Below are 23,754 nucleotides of genomic sequence, written 5' to 3' on the forward strand. Positions count from 1 at the left end.
TTTCCCCTTTATAAATCCAGGTTAACTACTTCCAATCGCCTTCTTATCCCTTCTATATTTGGAAATCGTTTCTATGATTATCTGTTTCTTCACCTTCCCAGGGGTCAAAGTGAGGCTGACCAATCTGCAATTCCCTGTGTCCTCCTTGCCCTTCTTGAAGGTAGGAATGATATCTCTTTCACTCCTCAGGGAGTTACCCTTATGATAATGACCTTTCAAAGTTAACAAGAATGGCCTTGCAGTGACATCAGTCAGCTCCCTCAGCACTTGAGGGTGCATCCTATCAGGTCTCCTGAATTTCTTTCTATCCAATTTTTTTATACATTCCTAGCCTGATCCTCCCTCCATCAAGGATAAGTCTCCCTTATTTCAGACTTTGCTAGGCATGTCAGGGACCTGGGATTCCTGAAGGCAACTCCTAAGAGCAAAAACCAAAGCAAAGAAGGCATTGAGTAGCTTGGCCTTTTCCATGTCCTTTGTAAATAAGTGTCCTGCTCCCATTTAGCAGTGGTCTCACATTTTCTCTGATATCTCTCTGCTCCTGTGGTCCCTGTAGAATCTTTTCTTGTCCCTCACCATGTTCAACATAAGAGAGACTTTAGCTTTCTTAACCCAGCCCCTTAATCATGTCAGACAGTGTCACCTGTCCTGCTTCCACCTTTCTCTGTTTTGAATTGAATCAGAAGCTCCTTGTTTATCAGTGCAGGCTTCCTGCTGCTTTTCTTTGATTTCCTGTATGAGGGAATGAACCATTCTTGAGCTTAGGGTAACCAGTCAGATAAGGTAAGAAAAATTTCTTGGATGCCAGATATTATAGGTCATCCCTGAATTCATATGGGAAAAAGCCTCAAGTACTCAGAATATGTTCCAGACCTATTTTTTTCCACCTCAAAGATTCTCCTTGCCTAGTTTCAATGAGCAAGGGGGTTAAATGCTTAAAATAAAAATTATATATATTGAAAAAATAGTGACAGAGAACATAAGGTTCCTGGAACACTGATCTGACTCCAGAAGCCAAAAATACAAGTGGATTAAAAAAAGAAAGATCAAATATAACAGGTTTTGATACTTCATTTCTTCTGACAAACAATGATGTATTTTAAATGAACTGGGAAAAGCAGAGGCCTAGAAAGAGAATTCTTGTCTCTGAACAAAAAGGTGCATGTCTAGACAGCTGGAACTCTGCCTGCACATTCATTTTTGGAAAAGCAATTAAAGCTGTCCACTTTGGAAACAGATTCAAATTTCAGGCTCTGCAGTTTACAAGTAATAGAAGAAATTACTTTTTTCATAATCTCTACAATTCACAATTTAAGTCACTCCTTAATGGAAACTAAATCTAATTTTGCCAAAGAAATGAATGACGCACAGATGTCTCCCCAGCTGTAATCAACTCTTGACAGATCGAGTGATCAGAACAAGAGTTCTCTCACAGAATAAAGCATAATCTTAGTTCCATACTGATATGTGGCTTTTGAGAAAAGCTTTTATTACAGGAAGAAAACTATAATAGAGTAGAATTGCTTGAAGTCAAATACCCAGTGAGAATTTTAGGCTAGGGCTTAAGCAAACTCCGCCTGCTCCTGCAGACTGCATGCCTATTAGCAGCTGGGACATGAGACACACACCTATTGTGCATCTTTGGATTAAGCTTCTTCCAAAAGGAGTCTGAGCTGTGACAGGTTCATGACATGGCAAACTTCCTCCAAGTGCTGAGTGCACACACAGCAAGTTTGCCAATGACACCAAGCTCTGTGGTGAAGTCAACAAACTGGACAAAAATGTCAGGCTTGAGAGATGGGCCTGTGTGAACCTCATGAAGTTCAACAAGCCAAGTGCAAGGTCCTGCACATGGGTTGGGGCAATTCCAAGCAAAAGTACAAGCTGTGCAGATTGAGAGCTTCCCCGAGGAGGACTTGTGGTTCTTGGTGAACAAGAAACTTGACATGACCTGGCAATGTGCACTTGCAGCCCAGAAAGCCAACCATGTCCTGGGCTGCATCGAAAAGTGTAGCCAGCAGGTCAAGGGAGGAGATTCTGCCCCTCTGCACTGCTCTTATGAGACCCCACCTGGAGTACTGAGTCCAGCTTGGAGCCTGCAACATAAGAGAGACGTGGACTGCTGGAGTAAGCTGCAAAGATGTTTAGAGGGCTGGAGCACCTCTCCTATGCAGACAGGTTGACAGAGTTGGAGTTGTTCAGCCTGGAGAAGAGCAGGCTCCAGGGAGACCTAACAGCAGCCTTTCAGTACCTAAAGGGGGCCTACAAGAGAGGTGCTTTTTACACAACATGTAGTGACAGGACAAGGGGTAATGGCTTTAAACTGAAAGAGGGCAGATTTAGATAGATTAGTAGGAAGAAATTCTTTACTGTGAGGGTGGTGAGGCACTGGAACAGGTTGTCCACGACAGAGCTGTGGATATCCCATCCCTGGAAGTGTTGAAGGCCAAGCTGAACAGGACTTTTGAGCAGCTTGGTCTAGTGTAAAGTGTTCCTGCCCATGGTAGGTGGATTGGAACTATATGATCTTTAAGGTCCCTTCCAACCCAACCCATTCTGTAATTCTAGGACAGGAAGCAAAGAAAAGCACAGCAGAGCATGTGGGACACGCAGTAGTCACTTCAAAAGCACATCCCCATTGGCACTAGAACTTTTACTCTAGGCACATATTTAGAAGGCTCTAAAAACTTCCTTTGATCTTCGATTAAAAAGTTACTTCAAAACAAAAACCCACTAAAGTCCTTCAAAGAGTCATCCCATTCAAAAGTTAACCAGATAGCTGTACTGGTATGCTTTAGGCAAAGCTACTACTTTAAAGTGAATGCATCAAACTTCAGGGTTCTTAATTCCACGTGTATGCAAATTTTCCCTGTATGCCACAGTAAGAATTCATTCTGCTTTCACTATCACTATCTTAGTAAAGCCAAAGACAACTGACAAGTCATCATCATCTAATGCATAATGGTATAAAATTAATAATGGGATTAGGATGCCTCAGAAGTAAATTGTGATCACCACTCTTTCAATTCAGGACAATAAAAATGAAATTACTAGAAACCTATAAACAGAATTTCGCTCAATGTGCGTGAATTTTGCTCAATTATAAGCATGCGGAAGAGAACTATGATGCCTAAACAAAACAGAATACAGAATTGAACAGTCTAAATATCCACATTCCAGGAAAAATTGTGCAACAAAACCACCAGTCTGTTGTTATGTAAGAAAACATTTCTTAGGCCTTTATTTACAAAAGCTTTAAAAACAAATACCCTCTGTTATGCAAATTACTTGTTTAAAAAGGACTGCCCAGTTACATCATCATAATTCAATGAGAAAAAGGTGTTTGATCTTTTGCTTTTAAGTACAAGATAAAACAGAATATTTGGTGAACATTTGGAGATTTTTCTACCATTGATTTCTGTGTCACACACACGTGCGTACACGCAGACACACAATGTCACACATTCCATCATTTCAGGCTAGTATTTAGCTATTCAATACCAAAACTCCTTCCTGCACAACTGCTCTGTATACATGCTATGCAGAGTTGAGAACATACTCCAGGGTCCTTTAAAACAATATATCTAAAATATATTGTAAGATATACTCAAAAATAAGCTAGCATTACACTCCTCAGGTAACTTTATTAGCTGTAAGTTATTCATATTTTGTTGTTTTACAACAAATATCTGTAACATCTGTCTTTGTAACAACTACAAAAAAGCATGATTTAATTGTCCTTCTAATTCAATATTTCAATTAAATAGTATTTTTTCAGATCTTTGGGTTTTATCTTCAACTAAACTGACTTACAAAAATCATGAAATCAAGTACATAATAAATATGACTTCATAAAAAATATCTGAGGTGCACATTACTCGAATAAAAGCTAGGAGGTTAATCAAGGGAAGTGTGCCATTACAAGACTCCTACTTTTCCAATATCCTTCAACTCTCAGCTTAATGGCAAAAAGGCTAAAGTCATAGCTGTTCTTTTCCTGAAGGGTGTAAAGCTGTTTTTTCAAGCCTCTTTCCCCCATCACAGAGCGGTTTTAAAGCAGCAGGCCAAACAGCAGTTGACACGTGCAGGATGTGTTTGAAGATGACCGAACAATAGTAAAATAAGAGCAGTTACTATGATTTCAGTAGTTTGTTTTGCTTGAACAAACAGAGATTATGCAGCAAATAAGTCACGTTATTTGTGGGTTGAGATGCCAAGGAAATACAGCTTGAAGCTGCTGAACTTGGCAGATGATTGTTTTCTAGCTGAGGGCAAAAGAAAAAACCAAAACAAACTTCAAATAAAACAGAGGATCTGAGTCAGTCTCTCTCTAAAGTGCAAATCTGATGGTCCACAATCTTGAATAGCTAAAACGCCTGCATAGTGGAAGGAACAGACATGAAGGGGGAAGTTAATTACAATCAGAGCCAATTAATTAAAGAAGGGAGGGGAAAGAGACAAAAAACTGGAAAAACAATATAGGTAAGTTTACCAGACTGTTCATTATGATTCAGCTTTCCCCTTCTCTCTTCCACACTGATCCTGTACATGCTTCTTTACAAATGGGCTAGTTAAGAGGCCAAAATGTAACCCAGAAAATTTTACATATCAAGATCAAAATCTGTGATAGGAACAGTCAAGTTTAGTACATAGAAAGGCAGAAAAGAAAGTGTACTGAGAAGGGGGGGAAAAAAAGCCTTATTGTCCAAGGGGTTCAGCCAGAGATAAAACCTATATACAAGCATGTGGACGTCAAAAAGATGGCCTTTCATTTCATGTCATGACTGCTTGTTGGCTTCTTCTTCATAAGCATTTCCTGTGCCGTTTTGTACATAAGATGAGCCCGAACCAAGGCCATATAAGTGGCCACAATATTTGGCATCATCAATGTGATCTTCAAAGAACATCTGAAGAGTTAGAAGAGAGACACAAATTATTAGAAAAGGTTCAGTTTAAATAGAACTATAGAAAGGCTTTATAATGTTACTTTCTTTTTGAATAAGATATTAAATCCCAAGGTGCAAAAGATGATATAATTAACATAGTAATATGCTTAATCTCAACACATTATCACAATGTGCTATATGACACAATTCTTTAAATCTGTCAAGAAATATAATCAGTCTTCCTGTGCACCCTTCCCAATGAAATGGCCAAATGCAATGTTTCCATAATTTTATATTATTAGTCATCACTCACTTTTCTTCAAGTGCAACAAGGATATTTCTCCACTTGATTTCTGTGGTGTTTCTCACAACAGTCATATACTTAGCATCCATCATCAGTGCCTGTTTTCTTACCTACTCATCAGTGTAGGGTTTTCACCACACTCTGACTTGAAAGGCGGTATGTCCTAATTTATGTTATAAAGGTTTGGGGGTGGGAAGGATGAGCACAAAACCCATTATGGACTTTGGAGAAATGCAGAAAGATGTATTTCCAGCTCTTCACAGGAGGGAACTTCATTTAATAAGGAGTAAAATTTTGTACTAAGATTGAATTTACACCTTACAAGTCTAAATTGCAAAAGGAACCCTTCAGTGGAAGACATATGAAACCCCATGATGTTCTGATACTCTACCTTCTAGACTTAGGTTTTCAAGCACAAAACCACAAATTGTGTCACAAAAATAAGACCACACACACACACACAAATTTTTCACCCTAAAACCTTCATGGCAACCCTGGACACCGCTGTGGTTGACGTGCTGAGTCATCATCAACATCAGAAATCTAAGACAGGCAGAAGTATGCAGGAACAGAATGGATGCAATACAGAATTCTAAACATAGAGGCCTATATATACCACACAGGCTCAAAACTCCCTTCAAGCTTTCCTCTTAGTAGCACAGTCAGGATGGAAAGGTTCGTACTGCAGGAATCAGAGACTTCAATTAAAAGTTTTAAAGCCCCCAGTAGTTTTTAAAGAAATTAACAGGTAGGAAAACCCCCAAACAATTCTACTGTTGTAGTACCATTTTTTAAGTATTTCTGATGGAAAGAAAAAGAGCAGTAACTTTTTTTGGCTGGCACTCCAAAACCCGGCAAGCAAGTTGCAGCTCCTTCACAGTAATTAGCAATTTTGTACCTCTAAAAGCACTGTAAAATGAAGACTTTTCAGATAGAAATACATTTTTAAATAATGAACTCTGCTGAAAAGGCTTTAAAAAAATCAACATTTGATGTACTTCTCTCTGCTTACTACTGTATTTTTATTTAGAAATGCTGTATTGACAAAGAATATCCGCAAGTACTGGGAAAAAAATAAACCAGGTCTGTTGGCTTAATTAAGCAAGTATTTTGCACTAAAAAGCCCTCAAAGATTTCCTGGTAAAAGCTTTTGGTAAACTGGTGCTGCCTCACCTTGAATATTGTGTGCACTTCTGGGCACCACAATATAGGAACGATATTAAGCTCTTAGAGAGTGTCCAAAGGAGGGCAACAAAGATGGTGAAGGGCCTTGAGGTGGAAGCCGTATGAGGAGCGGCTGAGGGCACTTGGTCTGTTCAGCCTGGAGAAGAGGAGACTGAGGGGAGACTCATCAGAGTCTACAACTTCCTCATGAGGGGAAGAGGTGGGGCAGACACTGATCTCTTCTCTGTGGTAACCAATGACAGGACACGATGGAATGGCCTGAAATTGCATCAGGGGAAATTTAAGTTGGGTATTAGAAAAAGGTTCTTCACCCAGAGGGTCGCTGGGCACTACAACAGGTTCCCCAGGAAGTCGTCACAGCACCAAGGCTGACAGAGTTCAAGAAGTGTTTGGACGATACTCTCAGGCACATGGTGGGGCATTTGGGGATGGTCCTGTGCAGGGCCAGGAGTTGGATTTGATGATCCTTGCGGGTCCCTTCCAACTTAGGATATTTTGTGATTTTGTGATCTCATTAAAGAAACTATTATGACTTTGAACCTTTTCCTCTATAAAAGTAATTTGAAAGGCTGTATCTTAAACATGATTATCATGTATTTCCCTTTCTTTGCTTTCATTTCATTTCAAATTCAAGAGTGAAAAATTAACCAGGCAGACAGCAGTTAGCTGCACTGGGCTTGAATCATACCAAAAACATAATCCTCTTTATTACATCTGTAGCCCATGACCTGCTTGACAACTATAACAGTTCCAGCAGAGGCAGAACAGTGTTAGGATGAGCAAACCAGCTTAAACTACATCATTTATTATTCACCAGCTGTCTCACCAGTATTTGTCAGAATCTTGTGATCATTTTCTCCTTCATACAAAAGGCTGGAATACAGAAGGTAGACACCTCAGCATACAGTGCTTAAAATTATTAAAAGGTGAGGTTTGATATTACCATCTATTTTGACATGGTAAATGACACTGAATTGCTGGCAGAATGCCATGTTCTGATGCACTGGCATTTGTCCAGTGAACTGCTTTCCAGAAGAGGCCTGTTCAGTATTTCATTGTTCTGCTAATGCAAAATATCCTAATATCTTCCTGTTGTATGCGGACAAGTAGCAAGGAAGTGTGAAGCTTATAAGAGCTGATTTTCCCTGCTGTAAACCTTGAATTAATTGACTGATATATAATCTTTTAGAACGTTAGCAATCTATGCGTTGCTTAATGGTAAGGAAGAAGAAACACATGGACATTCTTCACAACAGCCTGAAAGTCATTATTTAATATACCTGTAGCCCGAAAGTTTAGCTAGAAGTGGCTAGTCAACACTCCTTCTCCACCTCTCAGCTTGTCACAAGCAGCAGTGCACACCAGCTGGATATTACATTGAGCAGAAGCTCAAAAAAAAAAAAAAGTTGTTTTGAGCATAGTCTCCCAGAAAGAAGTCTGGCTCCAGCAGCTCATTACTCACTGCAGCGCCCACCTAAAAAAAGGCACCCTCCAAAACAGGTAAGGCAAAAACCATTCCAAAACAAAATTCACAAAAAATCCAAAAGCCAGGCACAGGCTGGAAATGTGAAGCAATAATCACAGCAGCTAAGCGGGGAATCAGTACAGGTGGTTCACACTTACTCTGGGGAAAATGCAGGTAAGTCTTATTTCTGTCAAGAAAGGATTGACCCCCTAAAGCCCTTCAGAGACCTCCTTAAAATACTACAGACTTATCAGAATCAGCAATTCTGTGTGACTATCACAGCACATTACAATCATGGAAATAAAAACAGTACATTCACCTACTTCTCTCATTTTGAAAAAGGCCATTCCTGTGAGTAAAGAATCGGATCCTGCCTGATGCTGTGGTCCTATCCTTTCCAGCTCTAACTGCTCAGCCACTTCTTGTAAGCCACCCTGAAAAAGAAAACATTTTTGTTAACTGCTAAAAAAAAGTTAAATCAAAACTGAACTGCTATATTTGGGAAAATCTGTTACACAGGTCATACAACCTCAGGTATATTTTTACATTTGCTCAGTTGTTGAAACAGTCATTGTACTAGATTAATTGACATTTGGAGAATCAAACTTTCTGTATCAATAGCAGCATTAAAATTGTTAGTATTGATTAGGTAAGACAGTATCTGCGACCAACAAGACTACTACTCATGTTCCAGTTTGTCCAGTAACCAGATGACACTACTTAACAATTTCTTCAAGATGTTGAAAGGAGGACTGGCAATGCTTAAGAACAAAACCAGGTGTTCCTATAGTTATATTTGAACAAAAGTGTAGAATGACATTTTTGCCTTTTAAAAACACAACAGTTCAAGCGCTTACAAATGACATGCCTGTATGCTTCCATATGTTGAAGTGTCTAGGCTTCCTCTGAAACAGACCTCTTTCTCCCCACTAGCCTTTCAACAATTAAGCTGAGGGTTTTTCCACATCCCTTCACAAAACCCAAGAGTATTCTTAAGTACCTAGAACACCACAGGAAGTCCAGGAATATGTTAGACCACAGACATATAGAAACCAGGCAGCAAAGTTAAAAAAGAGGAAGGCAGTGTTCCCTCCATCTCTACAGGACATTCTACCCCTTTTAAAAGTTTGTTTCATTAGCTGCTGTAAGAGAATAGGGGAAAAAACATGCAAAAATAATCCATCATCTTGCAACTAGTTTTCTAAGATACTAGAGTCCTCTGGTGTAGCCATCTTTAACAGCTTTTCTGTTAAAGATATATATTTAACAGACATGTGCAACAAAACCTATTTCTTAAAAAAATTATATAAGTATCTGACATACAAAAAGGGAACAATTTAAAACAATAACTGTCCATTTTGAATGCTGATAGAACAGAACAGATTGTGAAGCTGTAGGCAACACACCAAAGCCACAAATCATATATGCTCTAAAAGATAAAACTTCTTCAGTTTTGAGACAAATTTTCTTCCCAACAGGCTGATGTGAAAAACTGTCCCCTTAACTGCAGAGTGACTAAATAAACCCCCTTTTAGTGTCCGCTCCAAAACAGTAGTAACTGCTACGTGTGAGAGCAAACCTGTCAGAATTTGGTTTAGTTATACATAGATAACACTGATCAGTTGAAGGACAAATGTTACACTGTAACTGCAATCTTTTAATGCTGTGAGCACGATTGTACAATTCTTTTTTTAATTCATTAAGCTATAAAGCTACTGGAAAGACTAAAGCACATGCACATTCTTTAAGGTCTAGAAAGATTAAAAAAAAACAGACCGACAAAATCCTTAGTGCTGCCATAAGCTTTGTGAGGCAAAAATGTTGCAGAGGCAATGCTTTTCAATGCCTAGAGTTCACCTTTCCTTGTACTCTTTAACCTGTTTCAAGTATGTGAAGGGAAGCAATAAGAGGCAAAAGCGTAACAGTCAAATGTAAAATTCACGGAGCAATAAAGTAATCTGACCTGAAATTCAGATCAAACATTATGAAAATTCCCATGACTCTTATGGCAACAGGTCTGGGTCCACATTTTTGTTAAAAAAAAAAAAGGAATCTTCAGTAATAACATTTTTAAGTAACACCTACAAACCTACACTCTCAAAATCATGCTGAGGGTTGGTGGCCAGCAAGGAAAAGAGTACATCTCAGGCACAAGTATATTCTCTTCTTTCTAACTCCAATAATGAGCTGCTAATTCACCACAGCAGTTAGACCAAAACCCTTTTAAAGGTACCAGTTTCTGCTCCTAACTCTCTACTTCCTCAAGCTGCAAATTAGCAGTGCCTCATTATCAGGTTCTGCTAGCTGTAAGACTATCTACTCTAGCTCCAAATAACTTTGAAGAACACTCCAGAATAAAAATCAATAATATTTACACAGCAGCTGCAAGCTCTAGAATGCAGACTTAGTAATACAAAAATTACAGTAACAGCAGACTGCCAAAGAATGCATTGAAAATAGTGCTTTTAATGGTGTGTGTATATATATTTGTAAATATATACCATTTTTGTGTGGAACTTCTTGGTCTGTAAGTGCAATAATTACAGAATAAAATTTGGCTGTCTCTGAAAATGTCATGGTTTAAGAATGGTATTCTCCAATTTAGTGTTCCCACTGAAACCACTTCAAAACACACACCACTCACTCACTCCCCACTGCCCTTCCCCTGCAGCAGGCCAGAAAGGAGAATTGGCACAAAAGGTAAAGATCATGGTTTGAAATATGAACAATTTACTGGAAAACAGCAATGAGCTAAGAAAATGCACAGTAACAGCAACAATACTAGTGACCTCGTGTACAAGGAAAGACACATTACTGCTCACCCTGCAGAAACCCCTGACAATATCTGACTGCTCCCTCTGCTACGCTACTCCACCACAGAAGCACAGAAGCGAGCTCTACCCCCGACCCAGAAAATGATGTGAGGTGGTACAGAATAACCTCTGTGTCCTAGCCATGCCCCCTCCTGGCTACTGCAAAAATTAACCATGTGCTGACCAGAACCAGGACAGAAAATTAACAGGCTATTGAGATTCTCCTTCAGGTGCGCCTTTTGCACTCCGGCTAAGTACACTTCACTCTTGGAGGAGAAGGACAAGTTCTTCCCAAATTTTCACAGCATTGGCCTTCCAAGAAAAGGCCACAGAATGATTTACATAATCACACAACCACGGTCAACAGCAAATCCAGTTCAAATTCTCATTTCATGGCACGTTCCCAGAGTTCACTGTTCTGTACAAACCCCCGTATTAAAAGCAAGTTTCCGACAAGGTCAATCAATTTACATTCCTTAGGATTGCCACTACTATCAAAAGGTTTGGAATTGTTTACATAAAAAGCTTTTTTTAGAGAATAAGTAAGTTTAACTTATACTACATTAATATGTCAAGTTAACTCCCAATCTGCATGCCAGTAAAGTCAGAATAATATATTATAAATTCACAGAATACTTAATTCCACAAAAAAAGCATCAAACATCTTTCCAATCCTGAAACATATTTCTCTTTCCAATGCCAAAAATCTTTTTGGGTTGTGTGGGGACAGAGAGTGGGAGACCTACAGCAGGTCAGTGACTTTCATATGAAAAATAGCTTAGACAAGTCAATAAAAGACAATGGCACAGCTGTTCAATTCACTGCAATTTAATAGAGATTGAAAGTGACGCACATTAGGAGACAGTGCATGCATTTTTAGAGTCACAACACTGAATGTTTAGTAATTTGTTTCAGGCAGCTTCTCTCAGTACAGCTCAAGTCCACCATCATTTCATCACTGGTAAATTCAGAGGGGTAAGATAGTCCATTCCCCTTCCTCTGCTGTCACTATCAGTCTGCAGATGAGGTGACAGGATCAAAATTTACTGCAGGAAAGCTGACCTACATATTCAGCTCTAGAAAAAAAGAAAGTCACCCTTGTTCTTATGGTTTGCTGAAATAAGACCTGTGAAGGTTTTTCCTGTCTTCCAAAAGATCTCAGTGTCTCCAAACAATGCAGGTTACACACAACTATGTCTTAATGAAACGTCAAGAACTGAATCCCCTCCTCTCCAAACTCACTGGGAATGTCACCTCTGGAATCGTGACACAGAACATCAATCTGTTACCTTTCCTATGTCACTAAATTTAGAATTTACATTCTGTTCTTGCTAAGTGTGCCACCACCACTAAGACACCAGATGCTCTACTTTGCTTTATCAGGAGTGAGAAAACGAGGGGGCTTTTTTGGGGGGGGCTCCTCCCTACCCCTCATTTAAGACTCCTGAAGTTTAGGAGTATTTGATTTTTGTTCCTGGCCTCCGTGAAGAAAAACTGCTTCTAAGATGTTCTCTAATACTCAGCCATTTGTCCAGCTGATTATATCAGTAACAACTGCAGATGAACACAGATAGCCACACTTTTCTTACTAACTGGGTGTTCTATATTTTCATCATTAATTTAATTAACAAAGTTAATTTACTTCTCACACAGGTAGGTTACTACTCAAAGTGACAGACTCTTTTCTCAGAAAGAAACAGAGGCCTATAAACAGCACACAGATCACTTGTTCAGTACTACAAAGTGGCAAGCCATTCCTTAGTTAGGATTTAGTTTTACTAAGGTGAGTGTTCTCTTCTTCCTGCAGGTATTTATTAAGAAAGCCTAGAAAGTTACTTTCCATAAGAGTAACAAGTCATCAAATGCCTCAGATGAGCAACGCACCTCATTCCAGCAGTAGTCCAGTTCTTTGGCAAGTAAGGCTGTTAACAGTACCTTTAGCATCTTTCTTTCACTTGCTGTCTTCCCCTTCACATAATTAGTTCCACTTCCCATTAATTCTCCAGTCCAATAAAGTATCCAAATTTCATGCCTGACAGAGTAAGCCAATTAACAGCCTCACTGGCCTGACACGACAGATTACTTTCTAGTTTGTTTTTTTTTTTTCTAGAAGTCACATGTTGTCCCTGAACCTATGCTGTTGTTTATCTTTCCTTATAGGGCCATCTGAAACATTCCTCATTCCATTCCTCTTCCCAAGACATTTCCACATCATCTTCATTGCAATTACCTTTGCCTAGATGACTGCAGTCCTTTAGTGGGCTGCACAATAAGGAAATAAGAGTATATGAAACTCTAGCTAAGGAAATGAAGAATTAATTCCAAACATGGGTTTATCATCTATCAACAAAGCACTGTAAATACAGTACCGTGATATTTTTAACCGGTAAGTAGTTATAAAAATAGATTTGTGCTCCTGCCTGCTTCTAAAAAATGCCTTTAATATTAAACATACAAAGCTTGAGACAATAGTGCTTAGTAGGCACTATCAGAGCAAAACCAGACAATAAAAATATAGAAAATAAGTATTTTTAAGCACAAAGTACTCTGTCTCCAAACGCAAAATTTGTTCCGAGATATTAACAGATTACTTACCTTCAGGTTTTTGCAACTCTTCATGAGATATTTTACATCATAGATGACAGGGAAAAACAACCGCAGTATCTCAAAGAAGTCCAACTCTTCCTCAGGTAAATTGGAGTTTGTCAGGATTTTGATTAGATAGCCAAAGTCATATCCGCTGCAAATTAATAACAAAACCAATATAAGCAAATAACTTAGAAGTATCCTTCTCACTTCCAACATCATGACTTTACTGCACATTAACTGGACATTTTGCTTAATTTCAATGCAATTAAGACCAACCTCTATGAAAAAAATAAACCTCAATGTAAATGGCCCCACTGCAGATTCCAGAAAAAACATTTTAATTTTGTCTGCATGAGGCAAAGTGAAGAAGCAAAAAGATCTGCCTACAGGAGTTTCTCTAAATCCTGACATAATGTAGTGCTGCTGGGTCTTCACCTGATAACAAGAACTCACACCAGAAAGACTGTTAAGCTTTTTTCTTTCACACAGACTGGAGTTTCTCACTACAAATGAGTGAGACAGAGAGAAACTTCTACAGTTCTTGAAATCCAAAAGATGAGTTTCCAGAGCCAATGCATGTTTATGCCTGGAAGAAAGTTTAACCCTCAGCAAAGAAGAAAAGGGATTATCTTTAATTTTGCCAATTAAATCTGCACACAGACAACTGAAAAAATTAATAGCTTGTAGACTATTGCTCTTTCTGGAGGCAATGACAAAACAAGCTGGAAAAATTTTTGTGTGTACATATAAGTCTGCAGGAAGCACCAAGATAACTGAGCAGTACACATTTGTTAGAAGGAACTGAGGTATTATAGTGCATGCATGGTGCAGAGAAGAGTTTGGGAAGGCTTCCTCCTCAGTAGCTTGATTGAAGAAAGAGAACATTGGAATGAGGTGTGGCAGTAAAAGGGGAAACTGCGTACTTTTTACAAAGGGTTATGAGAGGAAACAAGAGCACTTAAAGTATAGGAAAGACAGATTTCAGGTATTAAGCAGGACTGAACACCACAACAAAAAGCAGAGATAACTAGGTATGCTTTTCCCTAGAAGGGCAGCAATTACAAACCAGATTATTCATGACCTGATCATGAATCTGATCTGTTCTGATCCCTTGTACTTGCAGGACTGCTCATGCACATATGTACTGAACTAGATAAAGGACTGATGTATTCTCTTCTAGGTTATTAAGTGTGCATTGAACCAAACCAGTTTCTAGATTTTACTGACATACATAAAAATGCCTGTACTAACAAAGAAGATGAAAACACACAGCAGGGCTGCCTCTACCGAAGGCTGCATCAGTTCTGCTATTTAAGGAACCTCAGCATAGAGCTGAGAGCTGATTCAAGTGAACAGGTGGCCACCACAGACTCCAAATTCCACGTTTAAGACTTTTGTGTTCATTCTTGATTACACAAGGATCATACTCAAACCCAAGAATTTTGCAGCTTGGTAAATACTGACCAAGATCTTTAATGGTGAGATGAGCAATAGAAAAGACAAATCAGTTAAGAGCACTGTACGCTATCCTGAGGATATTTAGAATCCACAAACACTGGTGACTTCTGATGTAGGCTCAAGGCTTCAGCTTGCATACTCAGTGTAAATAGGATTACTTTTTGTATCTTTTCTATATATAAGGTTCTCTACATCTTTATATTATGAATTTCTAGACAGAGGGTAGAAAAACCTTTAACATATAGGAAACAGTCCATTCATTCCGAGTAAGTCCATTCATATGAGACATACAAGAGATATAGACTATTGCAGCTCTCCCACGGGGCTTTCCAGTGCTCTAAAAATTTCATGTTGAACAAATCCTGCAGTGCATCTAGTGCTTTGAAGCTGTGCTGGCTGCCCTCCAATCTCCACAGCAGCAGCCACCGGCCAGGGAGCAAAGGAGCCAAAGATAAAGAAGGATTTCAGTCGAGTCTTACAAAGTAAAAATTGCAGTATACTTGGCGAAACAGTAGCTTGGAAGCTTAATTTTATTAGATCATCTGAAGGGGGAGGGAAGGTGGGAAAACCTGGATCAGCATAAAGCCCTCTATAGAAAAAATAAAAAAGCCACATTAGCAAAAAGGCTGTTCAAAAAGATGCAAAAAAAGACTGTTTACGATTAAGGAGATTTACTGCTCTAGAGACTAGGGTTTATTAACTCACTGAATTCCTGACATTGATCATCCTCGTGGCTCAAATGTAACAGTCATATTAAAACTCTTAAAGTGAAAAAAACCCAGTATTTGTGCTCCTCCTCTTCAAAAATATTTGACTTCTCTTCTAAAAAAAATTATGTGCAAGACTGAATTACTAGAAAACAGATGCTCTTAAACACTTATACTTTCTCTAGAGAAGGAAGTACTGCACAAAAAGAAAAGTCAACATGCATTTACTATTCACATATTGAGAGTGAGCAGGCTACCACAAATGTGCAGTTTTGATTGAGAATTACACACTTTCTTCTCTGGGAGACTGTAGCAGATCCAAGCTTACACAGACACAAAAACTATCACTCGAATTCAAGACTAAGATATATCCAGCTAAAAACATTTTGAATGCTAACAGAAGGCTAAGAAAGTCCATGGTGAGCAATTATGTAATTACCTGCTCATTAAAAAGTTTTCTTCTAATACTCTAACAGGCAATTAGTGGTTAGTTTATACCCTGAAGCACATAGGCTTCCTTTCCTTAAAAGCCTTTCGCCATTTCTAATATAATCACCTGAAGTTGCTTAGTGCAGTGAGCCACAATCCATGGAGCTATACAACATAAGCACTCTTACAGACATTTGTTTTGTTTTTTCACTGAACATGGACAGCTGTAGGCAATGAGACCATAGAGAAGATCAAACAGGCCTGTATTTCTTTCCCTTCCTATCCAAAAGAATTCAGATAGCTAATTAACAATGAAGTCTACTCAAGCACCAAGTCTCTAAAATAAATCAAGACCAGTGAGAGCTGAGAGAGTTTTACTTCATTTTATAATGGGCTAACAGATATGAGCCAACAGATTAAATTCTACTAAAATAAATTCTACAAATGATTACTGAAACACAACAGCCTGGAACTTTCCAGCATCCCAAAAACATCCGGTTTTTTGTTTTCAAAAAAGCGTGTTTTCGCAGACCCTCCAAAGGTAGACAGAGGAGGCTGCACACAGGTGGACACTAAAAAGCTTCAGCAGAGCAGTCAGCTGAACATGCACAAGACCAGCATTTGAGCTGTTTCTTTATAACTTGCTACACTGCCAAGCACTCGCAGCTCTTTTGACTGTCACAAGGATCAGAAATTCAGGGCTTTCCCCGTCCTCTCTCATTGACTCAAGTACATTTTAATGCACACACACGCTCAAAAGATTTGATGGAATTGCCTATGCAGTTGCAGTACACAGGAACTGATGACAATGCAAATGTTTCTTCACTCATATCTGTCAGAACTGCAGGTCCATACAGATTTGCCAATATATGTCAGGATGCCAAGACAGCTATATCAAATGCAGAGATTAAAAGCACACAAGGAAAACTGTTTGAGAAGCGAAGAGCTTAGAAATAAAATGCATAAGAGTTCAAGGAAATCAAGTACTGGGAAATAAAAACCAAACCATAACCTCACAACAAGAAAGGAGTAATTCTCCTCTGTCCACTTCCTATGGGACTTAAATTTTAAGGGTTAGTAGTAATTAAAGCATTTTAAGGAAATGGAAGCAACAGCAGAGTCAGCAACTATCAAGCACAGCTTTTTCAGTAGTCAAAGAACTACTGCGTGAAGGGCCTACACGGAACAAATTTTCAGCCGAGCGTCCTGCTGATAGAACATAATCACAATCAATCTAAAATATATTTAGAAAAAGCTATTCGCTATTCTTTGTGGCACATTTTATATGACCCGTGCTCATTTATAGCTTTGCGCAATCTTGGTTTCCTCGGAACGTAACCCACTTACTCCCAGGTTTTGTGCTCAAGATAATATCAACAAGCCCTGGCAAAGATCGAAAGCTTTTAAACACTCTCTGATAATCAGTGTTTGACAAACATTTGCTGGAACAGCTGTCTTAAGAAGATTTCTAAAGACATGTTCAGTGAAATACACAACAGAAACTGATTTTAGTACAGATGAAATCCTTCATACGCTACATCAGTAAAAATGGCATTATTGCACACGGCTTGCACTACACTTTGACCAGCCTATTAGTCAGGAATTACACACACTAAATATAAACATGCTTAAAAAAAATCCTTACTGTAGAAATGGCTCCGGTATACCTAATACCGGGCCCTTTAGTCATCAGGCAATATCGGAAAAACACCATCTGGGGGCTGAAGCTGCTTCAAAATGCCAGTCTCTCCTGATGCACCAGTTACATGAACAACCTTGCCTCTTCTTCTCTTGAAGCATCCAGGTCATATTTCTCAAGTCAAGTGTTAATCACAAATATACACATACGAGCCAATAATAATGGGTTTAAGAAGCTGAAAAAAACTTAATTCACTACTTTGGCCTTTGTAATTATTTTGAAGTAGTTTATGGCATTCTTGTTGCAGTATTCTTCCACAAGGTGCTACCCCAGTAGCAAGATAGGAAGAGTAAGATTACTTTGGAGTCATATTGTGAGTTGAGACAGCTGTAAGTGGAAGATGTGACAAATGTACTCAGAGGATCCTTCTTTTTTTAACTGTCTTTTCTTTCCAACCTCTCTCCTTTGGAAACTCAGCCTAACACTTCCTTCTACAAAACAAATCAAAACAATGACTTCTACAACAGAATGTTATAGGCACCCTTTTACTACCACTTTACATTCCTTACCAAAGCAATCCTTATTTTTCAGTTGGTTTATAGCATAAATACTTCTCTAATTCCATGTGACTTTGTCTCCTCCAACATTTAATATTTATGGATGAAGAATTAGATTTTTTTTCTAATTTCGTCATTTACACATTATCACCCACCAATATAGCATGAGTGATAAACACGAATAAGGCTGTAAGGAAACTAGTCTCGGCTAAAACGTTCACTCTACCTTTGCTGACTTCCTTAGCAGCCAGCATTTAAGACGTTAATTCAAGGGCATTACATAGCAATAAGCCTTTAAAGACACTGCTGCTTGCAAAAAGTGCAAATTATCTCTGGCACCTAGTTGGCTACACAATGACCACTGCATATATTTTAAAGCATTAGATATCTTACTACTATTCAGAAATCTTTTGCATCTTGACAGATTCATAGAGATTTAGCATTCACAATTCTATTTCTACTTGAAAGATGGGTTCCTGTGATGGAATAAACAGTAAGATATATTCATTACTGCAACTAGAATTAAGGCTTATCAGGGATCTCCTTCTAGGCTGAGTAATTTTTGGTGCATAGATTCCCAGGAGACTTACAGCAAATTTAGAAGTGCTTTATAAAACTCTTCACTGATAATTCTGCGGTGGTCTCTCCCATAATTTGCTCAAGAGTTGCTTAGGAATCGCTCTCTTCCATCACTGTCACCGCTAATACCTGCACGTGTGCAGCGCCACCAGCTGGCCAAGGAGTCTCACATCTTTCGGCTTTAGTTTTCTCTTTACCATGTAAACACCAAATATAAAACACTAGTACCTCCCGTACCCTTTATTCTCTATTCACAGAATGGTGTTAGAAGTATGACAGCAGAAATATTTTCTAACTCTTACCAACTAAGCTATGTGCTACACACACCATCAGATGCACAGCACTTAAGCACACAAGATGTGAAATCTAAGCTCTAGAGTTCAATACACAATGTTGAAACCCCAAATACTTAACATGCAGAACTTACCTATGAAAGGAAAGCCACTTGACTCCCTCACACAGTACAACTCCTGATGTCATGAGCAGTTCTGCAAAGTACTGTGTCTCAATTCCCTCTTCTTCATGCTTTTTAAACTGGATACCAGATGTCGTCAACAGTTCAATAGAGTCCTGAGCATACATATCTTCTCTAAAAACAGAAAGGAAAGGTAAGTTTCCCAAATCTACAAATCTCAGTGATTATAAACCTGGTAACATCTCTTTTTTGCTATTTATTCCACAGACTTCACTAGCATAGAGCAGGAACAACTTGACTTTGTTCTGGGTTAAATACAAAATCAACCATTTTTTCAAAGCAATTTTTACCTTAAGTAGCATTTCACCATTCCCAGCACCTCCACTTATGCCATCTTCATAAAAAACCTAGTTCCTGCTTCTCTTCCAGTTATCTATTACCCCTCTTCTGCAAATCTACAGAGGAAAGTGAATCTGTGGATATTATTCAGTAAAGTATCTGTTTTCATTACTTGAACTGTGACAAATTACATGTAACAGCTGAAGCACTAACACATTTCATTACAGAACTAGGAACAGTACTCTCCAGATCTCAGTGCTGGATAATATTTCCCACAGGTTTTTCATGATTTAAGCGTACGTAAATGTTTAGACACACGTTCATCAAAACTTCCTTCTTGGTACAACTGAAAATTGAGTACTTGCTCCATCTACTCAATCCTTAAAATTCAGGTAGCCTAATGTTTGCTTTCTAAACAACCAATTTCAACTTTAATAGCCATATTTTGGAACTAAAATTTAACAGGATGAAATAAAATTCCTTTATTCCTTGTTTGATGCCCTCTTACTCCTGTATTTATTCCCTTTACCACTAACAATTTCATGAAGTTTTAAGAATTTTACGATGAAATTGATGTTTTGAGGTTTTTTTCCCCCTCTAAAGTTTAATTTGTATCATCATAACAAAAACATAGAATGGTTATCTGAAAAAAAAACAAACAAAAACTAAACATGCAAACATGAGTCTATTTAGATAATATTCATTTTACTGTCTACAACATACTGTTCCACAGTCTCTTCCGTGTAAAGTTTCAAATTTTAGTAAAAAACAACTGTAACAAAACACATCAAAAAATCCAGACAAGACAACCAATATATCAAACTTGACTATTAGAACCAGTCATAGGCTTATATTCCTTATTCCTAAGAGCAAGTCATCATTCATCAAAACATAGAGATACATTCTCAAGATGTGTTGTATCTTTTTTCCTCCCTCCCACACAGATGTTCATTAGTTCTCCAGCTTTAAGGCATCAGCTTCCCAACACCTGTCTATCTCTGTAGCACATTAAAGCACCCATCCAAAATAAACCCACCATTTTACAAAAAGGAGTTTTAATTCTAATTGTTGCTCTGCACTAATCAGGTGCACAGTTCAATTAGAGAAATACTTATGCTCTTTAAAAGTACACTAAAACAAGACCTGGCTGGAACCGCACATACACAAAAAAATTACCTTCTATGAACAAACAACAGCTGTTTTGCTTTAGGAGCAGAACACTTGGCACAGTGCCACTTCCCAAAAGGATGTTTAGAAACAGACAAAAATAATTAAGTTGTCCTCTCATGAAAAAAAAAATAATATATATATATATTCATGTTTCATGCAATACTTACCAAGCTTAAGTTTTTCTATAAAATCAGTGAACTAACAAGTTAGTTGGGTGATTATCTGTATCTTGCTTTACTAAGCCATCTTATCTCTGCAGTATCAGGCACAAATGGAGGGAAAACTACTTTTGGTTTCACTGACTTGACATTAAGTAGACCTCTGAAGCTCAGAAAATAAATAAAGTATAGCACAGGCTCTTCTTCCCAGATCACAGTTTGAAGTTATTAATTCACTCCTCTTTCTCCCCTACTTAGCAGAATTAGTATATTCCATCAAGAAAATGGATAGTTTCCATCCAGCATGCATATGGTCAGGTAAGTTCAGACATACCAAAATATCAAATCTGCACTTACTTTTCTTTCAAGAGACACTTCAAACAAGACTAAATAGTGTGTCACTGTTCAGACCAAACTGATTTGTGACAAGCCATAGCACTGCTTGTTTAAAAGAGCAGAAAGATCAAGGGAGACAGTAGCAGTTTTCTTCTTTTTAAGAACCCCCACTACTTTGAAAACAAACCTTTTTATCTGCAAGAAAAAAAAGTCTCTTCTCTAAACCTCCTTTGTAGGCTGCTCGTGTATATAAAGTTGTCCAGTTATCAGCTTGTAACAAACTGCCAAAAAACCCCAAGGCTTCAACACTCTTAAATGTGCCAGAAGTGTTTGCACTGATATTCAATAGATAATCGACATACGAAAATCTATCAGACCAATTATGTTTACTTCAGGAAAACAAAACCATCAAGATACTAGTAACTTTGTCAACTACCAGCTAAAGATATAATTACAGTGCCACATAAGTGTTTGATCCCCATGAAAAAGGAAGGTTTATGCTTAAAGTTTTATCACTAATAAAAATCACATTGTGAAACGAAGTTCACAATATTATTCCAATAGACCGCAAAAATTAGCTTGCTTTTTAGCCAACACAAAATAATTCAGAACTTGCAGGTAACATCTGACATATGTCTTTAGTCACTTCAGTAACTTTTCTTTTTCTTCAAGTGTTGGTATTTTCCATTTAAAGTACGTAAACAAATAATATGTGATTTTTATAACTAGTAAGAAGTAAACTAAATTAAGGCAGAAGCATTCTGAAATACTGAACAAGAAAGCACAGAGCTAACACATGCACTAAGTATAAATAGGCCTTTTGAAAACTTTTGTTGAAGCTGCTTAGCATTTTTTGATCAAGTCACCAACAATAAGACAGACTACACAGAAAGGAGGGAAGAAAGCACTTGTTTGGCTGACAAAATTTTCCTCACATGAAGTATCTATGGTATTCCAATAGTCCAATCAGACGGATAAAAAGAAAGTTGAGATATATACAAAAAAGTATATATTACGTATTTTCAGTAAGTCAGAAACATACGTTCAGCAGCACAGAAATTGCATACTTACGTTAAGTTAAATTTAAAATTAAATTGCCAAGTTGAAGTTCCTGGAGGATATTCTCCTTGCTCATTCATAAATGTCAGTCCTAGTTGAATTATTTTTAGCAAGTCGACATTGCAGCGCAATAGTTGATACTGATAGTCTGCGTTGCTTCTGAATTCTCCAATAGGCCTTGCAACTACTCCTGGAAATTCTGTGTCCTGCAAGAGCAGAATTAAAACTTGAACAGACGACAAGCATAAAGACTTATATTGTTCATTTGTATTATCTAACAGTTTCATAGCTGAACTGTGTGTAAATTTAGCTTTTCAAAGGGTAACAAATCAGCATCCTGATGTTCATACACATTAAGAACCCATTATTCTTTCAACCAAATTAGATGAAGCTTAGTGACTCAGCTGAAGTCATGATGGTTTTTGAGATAATTTGGTACAGAAGTTGAATGCCCACTTACCATGGCTACATAGTTATACTTCCGTATAACTTGACGAATTTTCTTCATCTCTTCATCCAAGTTACAAGCCCAAACTTCACAGATTCTTTGGCTATGGTCTACAGTAGCTGCTGGCATAGTGGGGGGCTTTAGAGACCACACATCAAAAACTACACTTGACTGGTGATCAGTTTCATAAAGAGAAGTTCAACTGTTTATTGTTTTTAGCCTAAGAGATAAAGAAAGGAAAGCATCAGAGCGTTTTTACTCATCACTTATCTGAAATAAAAAGGCTTTAACCACCATGACCAAGCTTTATTCTTATAGATTTCATAAAAGCAGGACAACACAGCCACTAAAGCCACGTGAATTTCGGCCGAGTTCATATTAGCACCGGAAACTAAAACCCTACAGTTGGTTAGCAACTATTTCTCGCGCCAAGACGGCAAACCGGGGAGGCGCGGTCATAACACAGATACCGAAGGGACACCCGAGCCCACGGGTGCTGCTGCCCCGCGGGTCGGAAGGGCGCGTTCCCGCGGATCCCTGGGCTGCGTGCAGCCGGGAACGAAGCGGCACATCAGCGTCACGCCAAATCCGGGGGCACCACGGGCGACCTCCCGAGGCGTGCGCGACTCCTCCAGCTCCCAAGGGTTGCGCTGAACCGGTGCGCGGGGACCGACACAGGGACGCAGGCTCAGCCGGCCCCTACCGCGTCCCTGCGTGTGTGGAAGACCCCAGGAAGCCCAGGCATTCCCGCGGGTCTAGTTGCGGTGCCCCCCCTCCCCCCGCTCACCGCTGGCGCTCGGGCCGGGCCCGGCGGCTCTGGGAGGCCCCGCGCGGCCCCCGCAAGCCGCAGGACGCGCTACTGCCCCGGCGCCGCCGCCGCGCGCACAAAGCCATTGCGTCATCACCGCGCGACGCGCCCTTTCCCCGCTCCGCTCTGGCCCAATCGCCGCCCGCCCCGCCCCTCCCCTTGCCCTCATCCTGCCCCGCCCCCGCCGCGGCGCGATCGGTGTCGCGCGGCGGTGACGTGTCCCCCCGGCGGGGCCGGGGCGGGTTGGTGGCGGCGAGGCCGCCGTGTTCGCGCGCAGGCGCCCGCGGGCGCTCGGTGCGGAGCGCGCGGTGCCACCGGTGCCCTCGCGCCCGCCCGGGGCCGCCGCGCGCGCCCGCCCGCCATTCGCCGCCACCAACCCGCCCCGGCCCCGCCGGGGGGACACGTCACCG

The 23,754-nt window shown here is 39.4% G+C and overlaps 1 protein-coding gene across 3 annotated transcripts; it reads right to left on the minus strand.

Annotated features, from left to right (window-relative positions):
* Positions 1-3,210: 3,210 nt before the first annotated feature.
* On the minus strand, positions 3,211-23,422 carry CNOT7 (CCR4-NOT transcription complex subunit 7). Of its 3 annotated transcripts, none has more exons than XM_027676474.1 (7): positions 23,324-23,422; positions 22,549-22,756; positions 22,101-22,294; positions 19,039-19,200; positions 13,249-13,393; positions 8,164-8,274; positions 3,211-4,907 (listed from the first exon to the last, which is right to left on the minus strand). In XM_027676474.1, exons 2-7 carry the CDS (start codon positions 22,663-22,665, stop codon positions 4,779-4,781), a joined length of 858 nt encoding a protein of 285 aa, XP_027532275.1. In that variant the 5' UTR covers positions 22,666-22,756; positions 23,324-23,422; the 3' UTR covers positions 3,211-4,778. The 3 variants fall into 3 exon arrangements, with proteins under 3 accessions (XP_027532275.1, XP_027532277.1, XP_027532276.1); XM_027676475.1 differs by having other exon boundaries at positions 4,795-4,907; positions 8,160-8,274; XM_027676476.1 differs by lacking the exon at positions 19,039-19,200 and having other exon boundaries at positions 23,324-23,406.
* Positions 23,423-23,754: the final 332 nt, after the last annotated feature.

Source organism: Neopelma chrysocephalum, unplaced genomic scaffold, assembly GCF_003984885.1.
Source record: "Neopelma chrysocephalum unplaced genomic scaffold, ASM398488v2 Primary Assembly neopelma1_42, whole genome shotgun sequence".
Lineage (NCBI taxonomy): Eukaryota > Metazoa > Chordata > Aves > Passeriformes > Pipridae > Neopelma > Neopelma chrysocephalum.